This window comes from Tiliqua scincoides, chromosome 5 (assembly GCF_035046505.1).
Source record: "Tiliqua scincoides isolate rTilSci1 chromosome 5, rTilSci1.hap2, whole genome shotgun sequence".
Lineage (NCBI taxonomy): Eukaryota > Metazoa > Chordata > Lepidosauria > Squamata > Scincidae > Tiliqua > Tiliqua scincoides.
Window position 1 is genome coordinate 82,229,150 of NC_089825.1, and position 22,811 is coordinate 82,251,960.

The 22,811-nt window shown below is 45.1% G+C and overlaps 2 protein-coding genes across 3 annotated transcripts in view; one reads left to right on the forward strand and one right to left on the reverse strand.

The window, feature by feature from the left end:
• Nucleotides 1–8,705, forward strand: part of ERBB2 (erb-b2 receptor tyrosine kinase 2) — a 72,216-nt gene extending 63,511 nt beyond the window's left edge. Inside the window, exons 24-27 of the mRNA XM_066628432.1 lie at nucleotides 738–835; nucleotides 3,133–3,303; nucleotides 5,708–5,981; nucleotides 6,561–8,705. Of these exons, the coding sequence (XP_066484529.1) occupies nucleotides 738–835; nucleotides 3,133–3,303; nucleotides 5,708–5,981; nucleotides 6,561–6,952 (935 nt within the window). The 3' untranslated portion in view covers nucleotides 6,953–8,705. The remainder of the gene's footprint in view (nucleotides 1–737; nucleotides 836–3,132; nucleotides 3,304–5,707; nucleotides 5,982–6,560) is intronic.
• MIEN1 (migration and invasion enhancer 1) lies at nucleotides 437–16,755 on the reverse strand. Of its 2 annotated transcripts, XR_010794542.1 has the most exons (5): nucleotides 16,538–16,755; nucleotides 15,128–15,225; nucleotides 13,994–14,070; nucleotides 12,775–12,919; nucleotides 437–530 (listed from the first exon to the last, which is right to left on the reverse strand). XR_010794542.1 is itself a non-coding variant. In XM_066628431.1 (4 exons), exons 1-4 carry the CDS (start codon nucleotides 16,615–16,617, stop codon nucleotides 12,836–12,838), a joined length of 339 nt encoding a protein of 112 aa, XP_066484528.1. In that variant the 5' UTR covers nucleotides 16,618–16,755; the 3' UTR covers nucleotides 11,080–12,835. The 2 variants fall into 2 exon arrangements, 1 of the variants encoding a protein (XP_066484528.1); XM_066628431.1 differs by lacking the exon at nucleotides 437–530 and having other exon boundaries at nucleotides 11,080–12,919.
• Nucleotides 16,756–22,811: the final 6,056 nt, after the last annotated feature.

Here is a 22,811-nt window from a genome sequence, read left to right on the forward strand (position 1 = left end):
ACTTTAGATAAGAGATGCCCAACCTGTCCTTGTGGCTAGTTGAGATTTCTTCCTTTCATATCAAAACTAACAGTTTTCCTTGCATATACACAGGGCTGTGCATATGCTACAGGGCTACAATTTCACAGAGATATACAGAAAAAGCCCAGGATATGTTCATTTGATTCAGGGCCCAATCCTATCCAATTTTCCAGTGGTGGTGCTGCTGTGCCTATGGGGTTTGCACTGCTTCCTGTGCTGGGGAGACAGTCTTGGAGGTGGTCTTATGGTATGGGAACATTTGTTCCCTTACCTCGGGGCTGCATTGCGGCTGCCCCGCTGCTGGAAAGTTGGATAGGACCGGGCCGTAGCCTCTTGAAACTCTTCAGTTTCATTTATTAAAAAAGAAGCAAGTTTCCAGCTTTTATTGATCACAAAGACGCACTGTATCTGAAAATGTAGAGAAAATGCCTGTTGATATCTCAGAAATCAAATGGGTGGCTGCTTCAGGGCCCTGCATAATTCCTTGTCCCTTCCCTTGAACAGCAAACCTAGAAAACATGATGCAAATTGTAAATATTGCAGAATACATTATGCGCAAATATGAGAATTCCCCTGAATTTCCCCAGGAAGTGGCTTATTTAGGGCTGCCTGCTCTCTGTCCTTCTATGAGAAGTTTAGTTCTCTTCTGCTTGATAAGGACCTAACTTATTCTGACATGTGTTGGAGAGAATGCTTATGTTTTGCTTGCCACACAGGTTGGATGATTGATTCGGAATGCCGACCCAAGTTCCGGGAACTGGTCACCGAGTTCTCGCGCATGGCCAGGGATCCGCAGCGCTTTGTGGTCATCCAGGTGAGCCAAAAGTGAGGGAAGTGAGGTGGTGAGGAAAACAAACATGAACAGATGAGACTGCCTTCTACTTAAGATAAATCTTCTACAAGAAGATAAAAGTGGCCTGCTAGATGCTTCCAGAAAGCCTACAAAGCAGGGCATGAATACAACAGCCTTCCTTTTTGGCAACTTGCTAGGAAGCCAAGCATTGCCAAAAGTAAAAGGAGGTGCTGAGGGTGCCTGAGGCTGCCAGTTCCGACGACTGCTGCTATTCATTTGGTGGTATCTGAACATGTTCAAGCTGGTTCACAGGGGTCTTTTGTAAACCAGATCTTCATGGATTGGGTCCTGCTCCATAACTAGAATCACATTGATCTGGGTGAGGGAAGAACTTCCACTCCAAGTCAGGTTGGCTAATGTCCTCGAGTGATGGTGATTGCATTTTGTCTCTCAGTAACATTTGTCTTACTTGCTTTGGAGCAGCCTGTTTTCCAGCTCCACCTGCTCCTGTCATTGTTGTCTCAAATTCAGTTAGGCCAGGGCTGACTCATCCATGAGGCCAACTGAGGCAGTCACCTCAAGCACCAGATCAGCAGGGTGCACCTACATCTGTCTGCCCACTTGTGTTGACTGCCCCTCTTCCTACTCCCTGGATAGCAAAAGGAGGAGGAGGACCTCCCATCATTATCATCTCTTCCACATGTCCTTTTCAGCTTCATCTCCTTCCTCTGTCCAGTTGAAAGAATGGGATGAGGGGATAGGATGAATAGAGCCTAGCAAAACGCCAGTTAAGGGGTGCAACATTTGGTGCACTGTCTCAGGCATTGGGAAGTCATGGGCCAACCCTGAAATAGGCAATGAAACAGGAGAAGTGTTGAAACTTTTATGGTGCCAGTGGCCATTTCCATAACAACCCTCTGAACTCACAAAGGGGCTGACCCTGGGAGGAACTATCTGGTCCACTCCACACATTGCAAAATTCCTGTTGAGGAGGCGCTCTTGTGCAAGAATTGGCAAGAAACCTATTAGGCAATGGTTTCCAAACTGTGCACCATGGCACCTGAGGGTGCCATGGGAATTCACAGGATGTTCCTTGTGGCCTCTTCTTCCCAGTTCTCCCAGGCACTGGGAGATCTCATGTGATCCAAGATGGCGGCGCCTGGAAGAGCTGGGAAGAAGCTGCCACAAAAGAAGGGCACCACAATCATAGTAAGTTTGGAACCACTGCTGTACAAAGACTAGCACATGCAGCACCATGATGTCTGTCAAACGCACAGCCTTCCTTATCTGCGAATTTGGAACCTGTAGATTTGACCCAGTGCAGGTCAGGAGGGCCTCACTGTACCTCTGAACACAAAGAGTCTTCCAGTTGTGTTAGAAGGGAGGCGTTCTGAGGTGTGGGGGGCGGGTTGCATACAACCTCCCCCACGCCTCAGAAGGCCTGCTGGAGCTTTCTGAGATGCACTTCTGGTTTTTTGCTAAACTAGAAGTGCACTTCAGAAGCCTCCAGCAGGCCTTCTGAAGTACAGGGAAGTCGTGCACAGCCTCTCTGCACCTCAAATCATTTCTGAGTGCAGCTGGAAGGCACTTCCACCCGGAAGCCCTATTATGTCCACAACCCATGGATTCACTTATCTGTAGGTTTTTTTATCCGCAGGGTATCCAGGAATGGATCTGCTGAGGATATTGAGGGCCAGCTATAGTGATTTTTGGAGTTAAGAGTTTGTGTGTGTTTTCTGCTGCTGTGAGTTACAGTAGGAATTCCATGCCTTCCCAGCATGTCCTTGCACTGAAAACCTGACATCATGGTGCTCACGCATGTGCCAGGTGACATGGTTTCATAGTATGTGGGAGTGTCTCCCACGCAGGGATTTTGTAATATGCGACAGTCCTTGAAGAAAGTTAACCTGCCTTGATTTGGATGGTCCTTTGTCTGATTGATATCCCCCTGATAGCAGGTTTTGGGTCCCCCCTTTTCCCTGGAAGAACAAATGATGCCAACTATATGCAAATGAGTTTTGTGTAATATAGTTGCTAAGAGTGTGAACTGTGAACCAGGAAGTCCATAGTTCATATCTTGCCTTTTGCCGTGAAACCAGCAGGTGACCTTACATAAGTCATTGCCTCTCAGCTTCAGCCCACCCACCCGTATTATGAAGATAGTACCTTACAGGACTGTTGTGAGATGACATGTGTAATGCTATAAGCAAATCCTATTTTACCTCCAGTAAGGGCAATGAAATTCTGGAAGAATATTTGCTTTTGTGTGTTTAAATATGTATATGCATTTATTTATTTTGGTTGGTCTTTCCTGGCAGAATGATGATATGGTGGGGCTAGCCAGCCCCATTGACAGCACTTTCTACCGCACTTTGCTAGAGGAGGAAGACATGCAAGATCTGGTGGATGCTGAGGAGTACCTGGTCCCACACCAGGGCTTCTTCAGTGTTGAGGCATTGACCGATTATCGCTCTACGATACCATCCAAGGTGAGTTTATGGCTTAATTTATCAGTTTGTAATGATAGGCAAGCCCAAGTTGTCTTCTTGGGTTCATGCAGCTTCTGATGCCGTACACCTGCTTCTCCTGTAGGAGGTGCATCTGCACCCTAGAAACCCTGCCTGAAGGATGACAAGGAACTTGCACAGGAGGGAGGCAATCTGTGCTTTTGTGGAGCACAGGTACAAAGATCAGAGACACATCTTGCTGTCAGAAGAGATGATTTCCAGCTTTTTGTGCGTGGAAGTAATGTTTAAATGTCTGTCAAGGTGGAAGTGAGCGCTTCCCATAGAGATTAGTGGGGAAACCTGCTGTTTTAACATAGGTCAGGGCTGCCCAAACCCTGGCCCCCGGGCCACTTGTGGCCCTCGGAGGGCCCCAATTTAGCCCCCTAGGGAGTCCCCCATCTCCAATGGGCACTCGGCCTGCTGGAGAACCACTGGAGCCCTCGCTGCCCCGGCAACTGCTCTTCAAATGACAGTGAGGAAAAGGCTAAGCACTCACAGGAGAGCAGGAGTCCCGCCCATCCGAAATCCTCCCATTAGGCTGGGGAGGCTGCAGCTGAGTGCAGGCATTGTATGGGGGTGAGAAGTCCTGGGTCTGTTTGTCCTGCTTGAGTTTGGCTTGGGGGGGGCAGGCACTGAGGAGGGAGGGGAAACTGTGAGTCTATTTGTGCTGCTTGCGTGTGCTGGGGGGCAAATCGCGGGATGTTTGAATGCAGCTGGAGAGCATGTCTACTCAGCAGTAAATCCCATCAGACTCAGTGGGGTTTACTCCCAGGAAAGTGTGGATCCGATTGGACTGTGAGTGTGCTTGGGGTTGGGGGCTGGCACTGCAGGGAAGAACTCATGGGATGTTTGAATGGGGAGGAAACCTACTGCTTTTGCTTGTTGGGGTTGTTGGCAGAGAGGGAGGAAGGTGGGGGGTCCATTTGTAATAGGGAAATACACACAGCTCTCTGCCTGCTTCTAAGTTTGTTTGGTGCTGGGTGCAGGCTGGGGAAAGGACTGAGAGAGGGAGACAGGCAGCTCCCTTCTCTGTGTGAATGAGGAGAAACAAGCTCCTGTCCTGAGGGGGCAGGTGCCCACCAGCTCCCTGACTGTGCTCCTTTGCTGCTGCTTGTTGCCAGGATTGGGGGGGGGGGGGGAGTGAGAGTGAAGACATGCTCCTGCATGGGGGGCAAGGAGCCCACTCGGACTCCTCTTAAGTTTGTTCTGTACTTTTCCCTAGGAAGATGTGTGTTATATGTGTCAGGAATTATTTTAACAACCCCCTTTTTCTGGATCTCTTGTGTATTACTAAAAAGCTCAGTAAAATTCATTCATTCATATAAGTTCTGTCTCCAATATATTCATTTATGTAAATTTATTCAAATTTGAAATGTAAATCCCCCCACCCCTGACACAGTGTCAGAGAGATGATGTGGCCCTCCTGCCAAAAAGTTTGGACACCCCTGACATAGATAATTGCGCAGCAGTGTGATCTCTGCAGAACATATCAGCAAGGAGAGGAATTGCTACTCTTTCTTTCTCAGATCCTATTTCTGTTTTAGTTTTAATTTGAAAATGTAATTGTTTTTAGCTTTGAAACATTTGCAATTCCAGTCCAAATCCATTGTCCCCATTTTTGCAGGTTGAGATGGTGGGAGAGATTGGCCTTGCAACAATGTCCACTGTTAATGTTGCAGGAAAAGGATCAAACTGAGGTCAAGAGTGCTTTTTACAACTACTCAGTGTAGTCCAGCATTGTTATACCCTCATCACAGATGACCCCAGAGTCTCCTGGTCCAGGTCTTGCACTCAGTTGCGTGCAGTAGCCTTATGCTCCAGTCACTTGTTTGCGGATATGTTGTATTTTCAGCAAAACATAATATAATAACATTTTCCACATGAAATAAGACCTGAATCAGAAAGATCAGAGGTTCCTGACTTTGCAGGTATCTTTTGAGAGTTTTTAGTGGGGGGAATGGCACCCCTGTTGGCCAATCACTTCCAGGTAAAATCCTGGTTTTGTCCATTGATTTCTATTGCCTCAGTGAAAAGTCTACAGAAACCTGAAATCAGCCTTGTATGTCAGCAGAGTTCTAAAATCTGTGGTGTGAAGCCTATGGAGGCACATCAATTCCTCTTCCTCCTAATTCCCTGTATGGTGACGGGGGGAAGGGAGGGGGGAGGCTAGCCCAAGTGCTAGTTGTAGAATTTTACAGGCAAAAATTTAGGACAGAATTTCAAATCTGCCTCCCAACCTCCTTGTTTTGCCCAGACCCCTGCCACTTCCTCTCCATCTTCCTGAGTTGCCCATATCTCAACCTGCATTTCAAAGTGTGCATCAGATCGAGACTTAATTCCTGCTTTCCTCTGAGGCTGATGCTTGCCACCATTTACTTCCTTCCAGAGCCCCACAGAATCTCAAATGGATGCAGAAGAGAGTGAGGAGTCTGCTCAGTACCCGTATCTGGGCCCATCTCTTTCGAAAGAGGCAGAAAGCATCGCTCCCGACTTGCTTGAGAGAGACTATGGTGCAAACAGGGCACTACAGGACCTGCCACTGCCACAGGAACCTGGCACCCCCCATCGCTACATTGAAGATCCCACTAGCGTCTCAATGAATGATGAGAGTCCAGAAACCAAGAGCTATGGTTTTCTCTCACCCTCTGTTGTTGTTCCAGGTATGGGCATTCTGTGTATTCTATGCACTGGCAATAGAAGGTGTGGAATTTGCTCCAAGAACCTTAAATGGTGTTTGTTATGGGATTAGTTTTGATTCTAAAGCAAGTTGCTAGTCCTCATAACTGGAATTTCATTTTACATGAATCATGAGTATTTCGGAACTCAAATGTTGCTGAGAGTTCTGTCAGTGGCAGTCTTGGCCTCTGTGCCGCCCCCTCTGGCCTTCTACAATCTCTGGAGGGCCTTAAAATGTCACTTCCAGTTCTTGAAAATCGGAAGTGACTTTAAGGCCCTCCAGAGGCCTTAGAAGGCTGTCAGGGAGGCCACATGTGGCCTCTCTGGCCCTCAGAACCCCTCCAGATGGGAAGGCGGGGTGCAGGTGGCCCTCGGGTTGGCATGACTGGGGGTGGATTCTGCTGCCCCCCAGCTATGCCGCCCAAGAATACTTGCACCTGTGGACCCCTCACCAGCTATGCCATTGAGTTCTGTAACTATGTGTGTGGTGTGTGCAGGTAGAGAAGGGTATGTTACCACAACCTGACTTTTGCTTTTGTTTGGGCTTTTTCTTACTCCTGCAGAATATGTAAACCAGCCAGAGAACAGCCTCCCATCAAGCAAAAGCCTCTGGTCACCGGGATCCACACTGGAAAAGCCAAAGGGTCACTTGGGCAAAAATGGGATCATCAAAGAACCAAAGAATGCCTTCCCCAGCAGTTTCACCAATGTGGTGGAAAACCCAGAGTACCTGACTCCACGCAGCCTCCCTGTGGCAGGCCCTTTGCCACAAGCCTTTGACAACCTTTACTACTGGAACCAGGAGACTCCCAAAAGCAACCCTGCAGAATTCTTTGCCCCCTCTGCTGCTCCAGTGGCAGCCATCAATGGCTTTACTACAACCCCAACTGCAGAGAACCTGGAGTACCTGGGCCTGGCGGAATCAGTCACTCGTTCCAAGGACTTGTCTGCATGAAGGGCCATTCACAGTCACCAGTGTAGTTTTTTATTTTCCCAATCAAGGCAGCTCAAGACACAGACTAATAATGAATTAGCAATGCATGTAAGCTTTTGGGATGGATTCATTAAGGCCCTGATGGCACTCTTGGAAGAAAAGCAGGTCTGTGCATCCTCCTCAAAGTTGGGCTGTCACAAACAATCTTCCATCATGCAGTTCAGTTGTGTGACACATGAACAAAATGGAGGGACCTTTCACTTTTTGCCTGCTCCCTGTCCCTGTATGTGTCTTCTTTGGCTTGCAAGAGAGGCCACTACTGGATTAAAGAGCCAGAAGGACAAGATGTCTTTTGAAACTTAAGGGCTTTCATATTGATGGAATTTCAGCTGATGCTAGACCACATTTTTTAAATAGTGAGGGCAAGCCGTGGATGTCTGTTATAAATTGTTTATTTTATGACAGTGTAAGAAGGGAATCTTCCTTGACCCTGGGATTGGAAAAAAAACTGTGTCCTTCCATGAGGCCACAGTGAAATAATTTGTGCTGGTCCATAAAGAAAACACCTTCGTAGGAGATGGGGGGGGGAGGGGAGTCCCAAACTTTGCTAATGGTAAAAGCTACTTATGGTGGCATTTTCTTGACCTCTGAATATCTCCAAAAATTATAGAAGACCAGAGAAGAAACAGAAATTAGTTTCCTTTCCTGGCACGGGCAGCTTGGCAAACTCTTATGATCTATGCAGATAACTCAGAAATATTAATTTACAGGAAGTTTGGATTTTTAAAAAATGCTATGCTCCCTTTTTTTAACGCAACATCTTGTGCCCTAGTGGTTGTGGCTTTCTTTTTTGAGAGAGTGTGGCTGGAAAGCCAAGAGTGACCAATGGATTGTTGGGGGTGAAAGGGAGGATGGTAGAGGTTAAGCTGTGCCAGTATCATGGAAGACGGAAGTAACAGGCCATCTTTATTGACATTCTTGGAAAATTGATTATGCTGAAGTAGGGTCCGTGTGCTACAATTGCATGGGAGGGCAGCAAAAATCACAGAATAACAGTATTGAGAGCCAAATTCAGCTAAGAATTTTGACTTTTGCTTGCTTATTTGAAAGTAAGCAAGCAGGTTTCTAGCTTTCAGGGCTATAAAGATTTGCTTGAAAGTGAGTGGGCTGAAATCTCCAAAATCCAAGTGGTGGCTAAATAAGACATGATTGTGGGTGGGACTCAGTACTCTGCACAGCTCCTTGCCCCTCTCCTTATGTAGCAGAAAATCTGCAGAATAGACTATGCAAATTAAAACAACTTGCTCAATTTTTGCCACTGACACAGAACAGAGTTGAGTTTTTATGGTGGATAATATACACAGCCCTGACATAAAGCAGTGTTCCACTTTTCTCTCAGTGAATTAATCTTTGAGGACTGTACATTGGTGAAATGTTTTTCCACTATACTGATTTGCAGGTTCTAGCCTTGGGAATTCTTGCTCTGAGCTTCTGTTTATCAGCTAGTAACAGGTTACTAGTCATGAGGATCTTCTCCCAGCTGAGATTGTCCATATTTTACAATTCTGCCCATGTAACATTTTTCATTTTGAAATCTGCCCATGCAGCAAATACCATTTGGCTCTGGAGGATATCTGTAAGCAACAGGTATAGCAAAGGCTATACCTTTTAACCCCATCTAGCTATAAGGAAGAGGAGCCTGTTCTCAATTTGGGGAGGCAAGGGCTTCCCAGGAAGAATGGCATAAAGTGTCACTGTTGACTTTAGATTCAGACCACTCATCCCTGTTTTCAGCAGTGATTCCCATCCACTATGTCTCTGCAGGATCGAAGTAGTCTTGCCATTAGGTATGGGATGGCAGCTGCTTCAAGCAGTAGATTTTGGATGCCATTAAGGGGAGCACACCTGACTCACAAGATACAATCTACTGCAAACTCCACTGGAATGAATGGGCCTGTCTTTTAGTCCAGTGAGTTTAATGTTTGGGAAGATTTTCTGGTGGGTTGTGGCACATGTTAATATTGGGGAAGAGAAGACTTGTATTTTCCACCTCCAGCATCCAAGTGTTTTGGTTTGGCTGTGGCCAAATAATGAAAGAAATGCAACAGCAGGCTATCTTCTCATTTAGAACATTTTACAAGTGATGCTAAGAGGTATGTCTGGGCCATACCCATTCCATTTTCCCCACCAATTCCATTTCTCTCTGCTTATACTAGCACTAGTATCTTTCCTCATTCTGGGACTGTAAACTCAGTTGTTAAATTTTCTTTAAAGCAATGCCAAAAGGTCACACTGGCACCCATGCACAATCTAAACCATACTGGGGCAATGTGGAATGAGAAAGACGATAATAGAGATGAAGTAGGAACCTTGCAATATCTTTGTGAGACTGTGAAGTCACTGAGGCTGTGCAAAGCTGTAAACAACAACTCTGTTTCCTCCCCAGGGGGCAGAATTTAGAAGAAATTAGCAAAGTGAGCAAAACTGGTGTTTCTCATGGTATCCTGGCTATTTTACACACTTGCTTTCTACATTATCAGAGCTCCCAGGTCAGATGCCCTTGGGAAGTTCAGAGGTAGAGAAAGATGGCGATAGAGCCATTTCTGATACCCAGCATCTGGAAGTCATAGTTGAACTTTCTGACTAGGTCCCATAAATTACTTGACCTTGCTGCCCTCAAGAGCCACTGTTGCAGCTATCTTGGGATTCACGGGACTCTCTTTATGAACAAATCCAAATACTACCCTTAGCATCACCTGTAGATATTCCCTGAATCATCATGCAGAGTTGTGTGTGGAGGGGGGAGGCAATGAGTTACTTGCCACTCCCCTGCCATGCAACTTCCTTCTGAAACTTGCGTTTTAAAGTTTATGCTGTTGTGATACATCCAAAGTTATTTGCTGTGAACAACTTAAAAAAAAATCAATTATGTCATAAGTATTTGTATATCTGAGAATTGTACATTGGTTTGCATTTTCTACACTATTTGTCTTGAGTAATTTTTTTGGCTGGAGCCCGCCTCCCCCAACACTCAAGTGAGCATTCTGCAAAGGTCAAATCCCAAATATGGGGATAGAAGTGAGAATAACAGAATATGAGAAACAGAACCAACCCATCTTAGGCTCAATCCAAAGTGGAATTCTGGGGAAGATTCACTGTAATTAACAAATACTGTGGAAAAGCAAAGTAGAGGCACTTGAATTTTTCACCTCTGCCTTTAGTTCAGTACTGGGGTCCTTTACCTTGTTCCTTGCCGTAAAGTTCAAAACTATTTGAAAACATCAGATAGGAAAGTATGTAAAAAGTGCAAATGTACTTTTAAAAACTACATTGAACACTTTTTTCTTTTTAATTCTAGAATTCCCCCCCATCCTGTCTCTTTCTAATTTAAACAAAAATATGATCCTTATTTCTAGTGGTCAGGGTAAAGTTAAAGCAGTTATACATAAACTATAAAAGATGAATATCATTCCTCTAAAGGGCTTGTTCAGTGGAACTAAAAATTTTGGGCCCAATCCTATCCAATTTTCCAGTACTGGTGCAGTTGTGCCAGTGGGGTGTGCGCTGCATCCTGTGGTGGTGGAGCAATCATGGGGATCTTCTTAAGGTATGGGAACGTGTTCCCTTACCATGGGACTGCATTGTGGCTATACCAGAGCTGGAAAGTTGGATAGGATTGAGCCCTTTGTCTTTGACATAGAAAGTTGGATTGAATTGTTGGAGATGGACTGTTTTCCTCAGTATCCTTTAAGGGTGCATACATAAAGCAGTAATGAGCAACTGTTTGCCTTTGAGATTAATCTAACTTGAGCAAGGCTGCTAGTCAGCCCACTGATCAAATAAGCAAACCATCTCCACTCTACAGAAAAATTCATTCATGCAAAGTGGGCAAATCACTAGTAGCTAGCTGCTAATATTATTGTGGAAATATCGTATGCAATAAAATACTAGCGGCAATCATTCTAAATATATACTGTTCTTTGCAATCTAATCTTAGATACATCCCTGAGCAAGCTCCTAAAACCTTGCTAAGAATCTCACCATTGCTCCACACCTGGAAGGACACTTTTGCCCCCCTTCTAGCAACTTCTAATAGTATTAAGTGAAAAGCTTTCCTAATTCTCTCTGCCACATGCTCTACCACTAGCAACATTTTTAGTCCTTTATATACACATTTTATTAAACAATTGGTTCATCAACATTCGCAATACATAAATTAGACAGCAGGGAAAAGGTGCATTGTTGACTTCCTCCAATATTCAGTTCACCTCCCCTGCCTGACACTTCAAGGGGTATATGCATGTTTTCATTATCATTAGCAACACTACTTAAGACCAATCAAAGCCAGAGTTGGGAAACAACAGATAAAGTGAGAACTGTGTTTTATACTCCTGTGTTTTATCACCAGAGTATAGAAGCAGGGTGGAATGTGGCGAGACATTTTAGCCAATTAGAGTGAACCTAGATATGGAGATACTACACACACCACCCAGATCTCCTCTCTCCCATTCATGTTTTGTAGCAATCTAAAATGTGCAACATGCCATCACTGTACCAAGAATTTCATCACTCCATTTTGTTGGCTGCTGCTTGCGGGGGTTGGGAAACACTGCACAATGACCAAGTTACATATTCTGTGTTACCAAATTTGTCCTAGGGAGCTGATGTGGGGACAGCTCCAGCTTTGATGCTCCAGTAGTTTCAATGAGAAACCAAATCACATTGCTCTTTCCTAATGAAACAAACAGGAACTTAGAAATTCTTAAGGTAGGTTGGCTCATGCCTTCCTTTTCAAAACAACATTTAAATATCACTTTATATACAGCAGCTTTGCCAATACTTAATCAACTGCTATATGTAACCACTTGACAAGTCCCAGTGCATAGTTGGGGATCATCTAGATTTGGTGGGCATGGTAAAAAGTAATATAAGCCCCATCCTCTCCTTTACCTAAGGATTTGGTCTGGCTTGGGAGGTTCTTGTGGGACAATCCCCTGTAAATCCTGTCCATAGTTGGTGCTTTGTACCCATCTTGACCCCATTGCTGCAGTGATGACATAACCTGTAACACCAAAAAGTGGAACTGGCTGTGGAAAAATGTGAATTTTATGAATTACCTGGAGAGGGCTTAAATACTGAAAAATGAATAACTGTTTTCAGCCAAGGAGACTCCTCATTAAAGCCATGTTTGGATAGGGATTTCGGGATGGCTATGCTTGGAAAATATAGCTGCAGCACTGCTGTGGACATTTCCATTCACAACACGAGCAGTGGAAGGAGTTGCCATTCTAGAGCACTGACTTTAAAAAAAAGCCTGTTTCCTTCCCCAAGACTGGGTGTAGGGTGGAGGTGTGTGTAGTCCTTCACTTCCTATACAGAATGAGATCAGTGTCTAGGCTTTTTAGAAAGATCTGCTCTGCGCTTTAGACCTTGTAGTGGGGAAGAGGTTAAGACTAGGATAAGGATTAGCTCAATCTGGTTCTGATTAAAGAAGTATATGTGGATTGGGTGTGGAGAAAGAGTTGATGACCTAGAATGATACTCTAGAGTTAGGAGAAACCAGGAGGATCTAGTTCTGAAAAAGAGGGGAAAGGCAGCTTCACAGCAAGCAAATCAAGACATAATCTATACTGGTCCACAGAAATCAGAAAGTGGTTCCAAAGCAGACATGCCTGCAGGGAAAAGGCTGGCCGACCCAACTTCTTTAGCAAATGCCCTGTCTCTATCCCCTCCAAGTTATTCTTCCTCTTGGGGCTCATGTTTGGCTTATAAGGCTCTTTGTGTATTACCAACGGAAATTACCTCAATCTCTCTCCGGCATCCCACCTAGCAGGGTAATTTACCTGGAGGCAAGGATGGCTAAAATTAAGAGTGGGTGAAAGACAAAGACCAAAGAGGAAGAGACTATAGGATGATACAAGGTGGCCGGCTCTTGGTGATCTTCTCAAGTGGCTCCCCATTGCTGGCTTTCCGGATAGCTTCAATAAGCTGGTGAAGCAGAAGAGAGAAAACAAGAAGTGTGAAAACTTCCATTGCTAACCAAGGAGCCATCTATATTACTGGATGAAACTGGTTTAATTGCCAAGCTGGCTCCAAGGACAGCCTTAGAAATTATTTGTAAGGTCAAAGGGTGTTACGGTGGGTGACAATACAGTTAATTCCGTAAATCTGAATATAACAAAGGTAACAGTATTCTTTCACATAGGCCCCCTTTTCCCATAATCCAAAAACACAGAAAAATTTTATAATTAAGGCTGCCTACTATAGTAATAAATCAATTGATTGATGGGACCAATATTTTTATATGCGAGGCTAAGCGTTAAGGTCACACGTTTTACTTACTGAGAATATTTTGGTCTGCTGGTTCAGCATAATAGGGAATAGAAAATACTAAAGAGTGTGGTACACAAATGAGAAGTAGCTTATGATAGTTACATTGCACTTTATCAGGAGATTTTGGTAACATGCAAGAACATTGAAATGTAGTTAAATTGCCAGCTTTTTAAGCTGCTTGCACCTCACTTTGGCAAATCTTGAGGCAATGAGAATTTATGTATTTATTTATTGCATTTATATCACTGTCTTCCACCAAGGAGATCAGGGCAATGTACATGGTTCTCTCCTCACTTTTGTTCTCACAACCACCTTGTGAGATAGGTTAGGCTGAGAATATAACTGATCCAACATCACCCAGGGAGCTTCATACCCAACTAGGAATTGAACCTAACTCTCCCAAGTTCTAATCTGACACCCTAATTACTATACCATACTGGGTGGCAGTCCTCCAATTTAAAAAATATTAGAATCTTGCAGGAGTATAAGCAACAATCCTTAAAAGAATAAAGGAGAGGATGGATAGTCTGCAAACTCTCATGTCCTGGAACAGGATAGGAAACTACAGCCTACCTCCATTTGGAGCACAAGAAACTCCGTGGGTACTGTAATGTGCCTGAGCAAAGGGTAGTTACCAGCCATCTAAGACCTGGGTGATACCACAGAATGGCTATTATTGTGGACTCCCAACACTCAACATTGTTAAGGGACTGCAAGGAAAAAACTCACATCTTTCTCATAAGGGAATCCTCCATTCTCGAGTTTGGAGAAGATCAGCTGTCCATTTATCTCAATTTCAAAAGCCCCTGAAAGAAACAAGGCTCTTGGTTGTTTTTGTGAGTAAAACTCCAGCTCATGAGGAAGAGAACGAGGAGAAATGGAGTTGAAGTAAAAACACAACCCTATCAAGTCCAACCACAATCCCACCCCCATTATGCTGAGGCAGAATCACCCACCCACATATATCCCCCAGATATTAGCCTAAGTAAATACAATGGTATGGAACTGAGTGACATGAAGAGCAAAAAGATATAGCAGATACACAAGAAGTAAGCAAGGGCACATGCCAGAAAGGAAGAGACTAGTTGCCACTCCCCTTTCTGGTTACTATACCAAAAAACTTCACCAACACCATCAGCATCTGGAGGGGATGCTGTAGGCCAGCAGCTTACATGCTGTGTTCCAGGGAACACTTGGGAGTTCCACAGACACTTAAAAGATGACCCTCAATGAGAAGATTAGGAACAGCCAACAGAATTCCCTAAAAGGCCGTTTGCCCATCAATATGGAGCTTTCCCTGCAATATGGTGTTATAAGGAAATGTTGGGTGTGTTCTGGGGTTTACTCGTCATTCACAAACATATGGACATATGAAGTTGCCTTTAGGTGAGCCTAGTCTACTGCCAGCTGCTTTCCAGGGTTTCAGAAAGAGTTCTTCCTAAGGCAATTTAAGGAAGTCAAGGAGCATTCTGCACACAAAGTAGATGTTCTATCACGGAGAAACAGCCCTTTTCTTGACAAGTGAAGCCCAACAGGCCCAGTCAGAGCAAACAATAATTTGAGTGTGCTCTGTAGAACACTCCCCACAATGCCTAGCAAGATACATAGGAAGCATGCAGGAAGTCTGTGATAGTCAAGTCGATGTGAAAAGAGGTTCCACGAAATAGGAAGCTCATAAGTCACTATCAGCAGGCAGATCTATTCAGATTTTTACTGGTGCTCCCACATATCTAAGAGTTTGGAAAGCTGCAGGACAGAACCACTTGAATTTTAAGCTCACTGTATGAGGCATTCCCTGCATCACACAAGGAATGGGTCATGAAAGGTGCTACTTTTAGCACAGAAGTTTCTCAGAGACCATACCTGTCCCCCCAAGCCGGGATTCAATCTCCACATCTGGGTATTCTTCTTTCACTGCATTAGCCAGCTCCAGGTAGGCAGACTCAAAGCCACAGGGCTTGCTGGAAAGAAATGTAGTCCACATGTTAAATGGAAGTTGAAGATAGCAGCAAGCTCAGGATGGAAAGACTTGTGAATTTCAAGGTCTAGTAGGAAGAAAATGTAGTGCAAACAGAACCACGTGTAGAGACACTGTGTGCGAGGTTTGTTGCAGCTACTGCAATTCAAAGCATTGAAATCATTGGTATATGTTCATCTGAGACCAGGCTTTGAGGAAAGCACAAGCATGCCTAGGTATGGTCCCCATTCTGTGGGCTCAGCACAAGAACTTCATGAAGAGGCAGTGCTGCATAAAGTAAGCTTACAATAGCTCATCTGAAATTCGAAGGCTCTCACTCCTCATGTGTTCAGCAACTCATGGAGGGTAGTGGGATTGCACCAAGTGGCCCCACTCTTGATCAAGGTGCAGGCACCTGTCCTTCTCCCCCAGCCTGGCACACAATGTCTTGTCCAACTGCAGTGTGTACATTTGATCGTGCCAGAGTTCCCCATGAGCAGAGGCTCATAGAACTGTATGTGCATAGGGCCTACACTTACATTCCACCCAGCACAGGGAGGAGCATGGCTTGCAATCACACTTGCTGTGTGGCAGAGCCAGCCTACTTGATCCCATTCTCTTCCTCAAGTTGACTGGATACACAGAGGGGAAAGAACAAGAAGGCTCCAGCAGAGGAATTAAGCCTCAGAGTGGGGGTTGAGAATCAAGGGGGCAGATCTTTTTCTGCTTGGTTTGATAGGCTTTGCAATTTGCTCCCCCCCAAACCATCAGCCTCCACCCAAGCCCATGCGTTCAGCAACCCATGGAGGGCAGTGGAACTACACCAAGTGGCCCCCCCCCCACTCTTGACCAGGGTGCAGCCACCTGCCCTTATCCCCCAGCCTGGCACACAATTTTTGTCTGGCCCACAGGGGTACACATTTGGTCCCTCTTGTGTACCTGCAGTGTACCACACACAGTCTCTCCCCCCCCCCGGTTAAATTTAGACTGTAAACTCCTTGGGGCAGAGACTCTAATCATCATTTGCTTGTGTTGCTCCAGTAAAGGGCTGTGCACGTTGATGGGACTGTGCAAGTGACAACTGCACATAACACTCCCCCCAAACAGCAGCAGACATCACTGTTACGGGAACACAAGGCAGAGACGCGCGAGCGCAGCCAAGCAGGGCCACGAGCTGCAGGGGAAAGAGAAGCCAGCAGACCACGTGGGAAAGTGAAATGACAAAAGGGGGCGTGGCACAAGGAGGGAGCGTGGCTTGCAGAGTGATGGGCGTGGCCACACTCCTCCTGAGACTTTTTCCCTTCTCCTGCTCTCACCAGTACTCCACCATGATTCGGACCCCTCCTCCGGTAGTGCCCGGGGCCTCCGCGGCCGGCTCCCCAGACCCGTCGCTCATCCCGCCGCCGCCACCCTCCACTTAGCGAGCCCCACCCAAAGGGCCTTAGAAGCGGGCAAACTCTCTCAACTCGCTGCAGCGTCGAGAGGGAGGCTCACTTCCCGTCTCTCCACGTCACGTGCGGCGGGGAAGGGGGACTTCCGGTCTTCCCTTGGCGACTGAGGCCTTTTCCCGCCCACAAGCCACCGCCCCCTTTTCAGGGTCGCGTGCAGAGGGAGGCGCTGGCGCTCGCGCTCTCTTCCCCCCTCCGATTCTCAGCGGGTGACGGTTGAGCCCCGCCCGTCTGCCCTTTCCCCAGGTGGTTACCATAGAAACACCTCAGGAGGAACACTCTCGGCCCTCCCTCAAAGCCATTTCGGTGACTGCTTAGTGAGAGCCGAAGCCTATGCCTGCCTACTCAGAAGCAAGCCCCCTTATAGTCAATGGGGTTTACTCTCTGGTAAACGTGGATGATTGCAGCCTCAGGCAGGGGTTTTTACCACTGCATGCAGAAAACAATAGCCTTTGAGAGAGACTTGAGCCCCACCCTATGCTTGTCTACTCAGAAGTAAGTCCCATTAAAGTCAATGGGGCTTACTCCCAGGAAAGTCTGGATAGGATTGTGGCCTAAGGTTGCAATCCTAACCCCACTTACCTGGGAGTAAGACCCATTGACCATAATGGGACATACTTCGGAGGAGACATGCATAGGATTGGGCTCTAAAGCACCATCCTATTCACACATTGTCAATGCACACCATCAGTTTTTTGTCAGCTGACAAGGTGCACCCATTGACAGCAGGGACTAGTATCCCCCTGTGGCCCTTCTAACAAATGACTCTCCCCCAAACTCTCATGGCACACCTGCAGACCATGCACCGCACTCCAGTGTGCCATGGCACAGTGGTTGGAAATGACTGAAGTAAAGAATGGAACTTACAGCCTGTACTTGTGCTGTATGTGGGAATGGTTCACAATACAGAAAGCAAGTCTTGGACAAAAATGTCTGGATTTTGGAATAGTTTTGGATGTCCAGATAAGGGGTAATCTACCTGTATCTTATTATGCAGGAGGACCTGCCCCTTCACTCCCTTCTGAGTGCACTATCCCCCTCACCCTTTCCTACATCTCTCACTGCCTCAGAATCATCTTCCTTAACCTAATTGCACAGACTTCCTCCCCACTGTCCTGAATCCACACACACTTCTCCTCTTAGGTTTTATGGGGTTTTGCTAATCAAAGGCACACAGCAAGACCTCCTCTAGCACAAGCACTCAGATATTGACAAGTGTTGACATACTGACCTCTATTAAGAACAGTAATACTGTACTTCTAATCATATGTATTTGGGGCAAGAACAACATGAAAGACACTGAATTGACCACACAAAGTGACTTTTATGCTTTAAATTCATAGATTTACACCCAGGTGAAAATGTATGCAACTAGTTCCATGGTAGACCAACATGTATGGATGCAGGGTAAGTATGTAAAGTTATTTTTGCACATTCATGCACACCTTCCTATAACAAAACCTACTGGGTACAGCCAGGAATAACAGAAGCCAGAATCTGAATCCACTTACCTCATTCACAGAGGCTGCAATCCTATCCTCACTTACCTGGGAGTAAGCCCCATTGTCTATAATGGAACTTAACTTCTGCCAAGAATGCCATTTAAGTACAATGGAACAAGGGAATGGTGATAGCTCTTTTGAGGGCCAACATGTAGTATAGACATATGAACCTCCTCAGGGCAAGGATTCAAGCCCCCATGGAGGAACCTGTCAACTTGAAAGATTCTTTTACCAGGAGAAAACCAGAGACAATCGACAAGGGAAGCCCCAAGTGCACTTAAGTAAAGAGGAATGATGGAGCTCACTGTTCAGGGTTCCAGACTAGCAGGAGTGTTACAACCAAGGTCAAACTCACATTTTGTATGGATGCCAAAGAAACCCCTATGACAGACAAAAGAGGAAGTAGAGACAAGATCTTGAACTTACATTGATCAATCTACAGGTCAGCTTTCTAATCATTCAACCACAACAGGACACATATAAAGAACACTCAATTTAGCATCCATAGCATCCACCCAGTTGTATGCGGCAGGGATATGGCACTTGTTTATGGAATGCTGGCATAGTGAGAGAATACAGATGATATATGCAGAGGAAACTGCCAGCTCAAACCTGAAATGTGGTTGCTTGTTAAAACAGATTTAGAGGAACTATATGGGACATGAACCAATCAGAGGAAGCACAACATGAACAAATTATTTGGTTTGCACATGATACAGGTTCTTTGTTGCATCATCCCACCCATCTAGCCATCTACCTTGGGCCTACCTGTTTGCATAATTGCTGGCACCTGCTGCTTGTTTTCCTCAAATGTAGCTGTTATCATGCTGTTTTCTGTCCTCTATTGACTACCTCAGTGGGAGTATATTTGCTTTGTATGCAGAAGGTCTCTGGTTTAATCTATATTCAGGGCATAGAAAAATTTATGATTGAGAATTTGGAAAGTCAGTGTTGACAATAGTGAACTAGCTAAACCAGTGGTCTAATGTAGTAGAAAGGAACCTCCTATGCTCTTGCCCACCATGGCAGCAGAGAACAGGCTTTAAGCCCCAAGGAGCAAGTGACTGGACACAATGCAGACCCTAACCCCTGGTAGCAAGGGGGCCAGCAAAGGTAAGACACAAATGGGGTGGGAAACACTTATCTGCTAACAAAATAACATGTGTTCAAGTACAAGTGCTTCCTCAGCAAAATCTTTAAGAGAAATATACAAGTGGGGTTGCCAGGCACCTCATCCTAGCAGGACTTGTGTGCCTTTGAATGTTATGCACAGCAACCCCTGTGATGGGAGGCATTGTGGTGTTAGGTGTGGTGAGTTGGTGTCTTGGAGGCATTTCCCCATTGCTCTGTGTTGATTGCCTAGTTCCATGCCCTGCCCACATGGAGGCATTGTCATTTGCTGCTCCATGATTGGTATATAGTAGGGGAGTGGCTGGCAGAGTTGCACATCTCAAAGTGTTGTAAAGTTCTACTTTGTTCTTCTCCCTTTGTGCTAGATTAGTATATGATACAAGCAGCTAGGCTTATCAAGATGAATATAGGATTGCCTGGCATAGCTGCAATTCTTCACACCTTTGCTCTGTACCAGAGATTATGTTTACTGAACACAATGGGGCTTACTTTGGAATAAACATGCATAGGATTGTGCTGCACATGACTTTTTCTGACTTCATATTGGTGCACTCCAGTCATACTTTAAGAATTGCTTTTAAAAATTATCTACTTGTTGTGGAATCTGCATCCTAAATTGCTTTTAAAAATTTTCTACTTGTGGAATCTGCATCCTAATTGGAGGGAGGCAAGTTCAAATCAGTGGCATGCCAAGATGCACAGGCAGCCCTCTCTCAGGGTGTGTAATTCTGTAATCTCTGCCTTTAGGGAGTGAACAATCCAATCACATCAGTACAGAGAGATAGTTAAGTTACTTGCCCCAGAAGAGTCTGACTAGAAAGAGGCATAGCAAGAACCCCAAAAATGTGCAGAGATGTGGCAGGTAGCCCAATCTATGGGTGGGTTTTGGGCTCATGGAGCCAGGGTCAACATCAAGGGTTGGGCCATGGTTAAGGACCATGCCTTTCATTGGGCTCCCCCCACCCTTGCCAACCCTAACTCTGAACCAGTTGTCCTAGATCTTACCATTCACTGATAGGTGGGAGGAGCTCCTGTCACCAGCTGGTAGTAAACTTGTAGGGGGAGTAGCTTGATCTGGGCTTTGTTTCAGGAGCTCCAGCAAACTGGCATCAGCACTCCTGGAAACCTTTGGGTTGTTTTGTTGTTGTTGTTGTTTTTTGCTTAGCCCACTGAAAATTCATAATATACAGTTTGGGAATTCTCTTTGGGCCACTTTGGGTGCCCTTCAGGGAGAAAAGTGGAATATAAAATGAGTAAATAAGTGAATTTGTGCCTTGGACTTAGGATGGCCAGATAGTTCACAGGCTGAATATTGATCTGGAAGCAATTTATTGATCAGGAAGCAATTTAATGACACTGGTCCCCAGTGTCATTACTGATGTATGATTTAAAAAATTGTCCACATTAACTTGTAAGGAATTATTCAGTCTACATGTGGACTTTAACTTTAAACATTAAAAGTAACTAATTGTAATAATTACTATGACAAGAATACGTCTAAGTATACCCCCTCAAAACAAATCAGATGCTAAAATTGTTTTAGTCTATATCTGCACTATAAAATTAAGTTGATTTTAAAGTGGTTTAACTAGCATGTTTTCTCCTCCAGGAATTTTAGAAGAGGGCTAAGTAAGATTCTTAGCTTCTTTGTAAAATCCCCAGGGTTTCTTGAGGAGCAACAATAACAAATAAACCACACTATTTTTTGTCTCCTTGTTTTTTCACTATTCACCTCTGCAGACAAGAGCTCTCCTGTTGTTCTAAGAGATCTAAGTATGTACTGAAAGAGCGTGGTAATCTTCTGAGATAGCAATAAACCAGGGCAGAGGAAGGGGTATAGTATTTCCTGAAAGTTGCCTGGAAAGGTGCAGATTTTCACCATGCTCTCTGCACAATAGAATCCACTTTCTATTTTTGAAGTCCAAGAGTACACCAATTCTAGAAGGTCTGGGGTTGGGAGCTGGAAGGTCAGGCTTGAGCTCAGGTCATAGAATTGGTTTCCTTGGGCTTTCCAAATAACCCACTACCCATGTTTTGTGAATAAGATTTTCTGGTGCCTTGGGGTTGATGTGGCAGTAGGCTATTCCAATAACCTTGTTGGTTTCTGCTCAGTGGCATCCCTAGGGAGATGCGGGTGGTGCAGGCCGCACCAGGTGATGTACTGGGGGGTGACACGCTAAAATCATGGTGGTTAGGAGTAGTACCATCATGTTATATAGTGTTGGATGTGGAATTTCCAGCAGAATGCAATGCAAAAAACCAGAGTGAAATATCTCCTTTCTATCAAAAGTGGTGGCCAAAAAACTGGAGAACAAAAATGCAAGGAGCCCTATGGAAAGTGAAACTGAGCTGTATCGCGCGTTTATTTGCAAGTAGGTGAGCTTGCTAGTCCATCGGAAAGGGCAGGCTGAGAGGAATCCAACGACACCAGAATGGTCCTGATCCAATGAATGCAGCCCCTAAAAACACCTAAGAAGGATGTCTGTCCCTCCAAGCAGACGAATTTATTGAGCCCTAGGGGAAGCGAAACTAATCCTCACAGTTGTGTTTACTCATGAGTAAGCAAACGTGCCTTGGCTGGTGGTCAGGCCAGGCAAAGGGGAATGTGAAGCCTCAGAATGATCCTGATTTGATGGAACTGGAGCTCAACAAATGCTCTAGAAGGCAGCTTCCCCCCCCCCCCACTACAAAGGATCAAAACAGAGGCTTTAGCTGATAAGGTGAACTTTTTGAGACTTTCGAAGTCAGGTGGATCCTGACAGTGATCTGGTGTAAATAGAAATTCTTAAATTGAACTGGGCACTGGGAAGGGCTGAAAACCTTACTGATTTGGGGGGGATATTGCAGGCAGACTGCAGAGGAAATTCACTTGGAACAGGGCTGGCTTCTGCTTATTTAATTATTTGTTTTACTTTAATAATAATAATAATAATAATAAAACTTTATTTTTATCCTGCCCTTCTCCCAAAAAGGGACTTTATGCTTATTTATTTTAATTTGCCTGATGACGTCACTTCCACCATGACATCACTTCTGGTGGGTCTTGGACAGACTGTCATTCTAAAAAGTGGGTCCCAGTGCTAAATGTTTGAGAACTGCTGCAATAAGGTGTTAGTAAGTTGACACCCTGGGTGTGTGTGTGACACCATTAGTGACTAAAATCACAGTTTGGAGGAATAATACCAGCATGTTATATATCAATCAATGCGTAATTTCATGCAGAATGTGTTCTATCTTTGTTCTATCAAAAGGTACATCCAAAAAACCAGTGGGGGCGGAGTGATAGTACATTACCATGCCCACCATCTGGGGTGTTGCAATGCCCACTGCATGGGGTGTGTGTGACGCGCTGGCATCCTGCACTGGGTGATGCAAACCCTAGTGACGCCACTGGCCCTGCTGCACCAGAGTTGAATAGGATTGGACTGTTATCATCTTCTTCAGAATCTGGACCACAACCCTAGTCTTTAACCAACGTCATTTTTTTTTAAACTATAGATGTCCATATT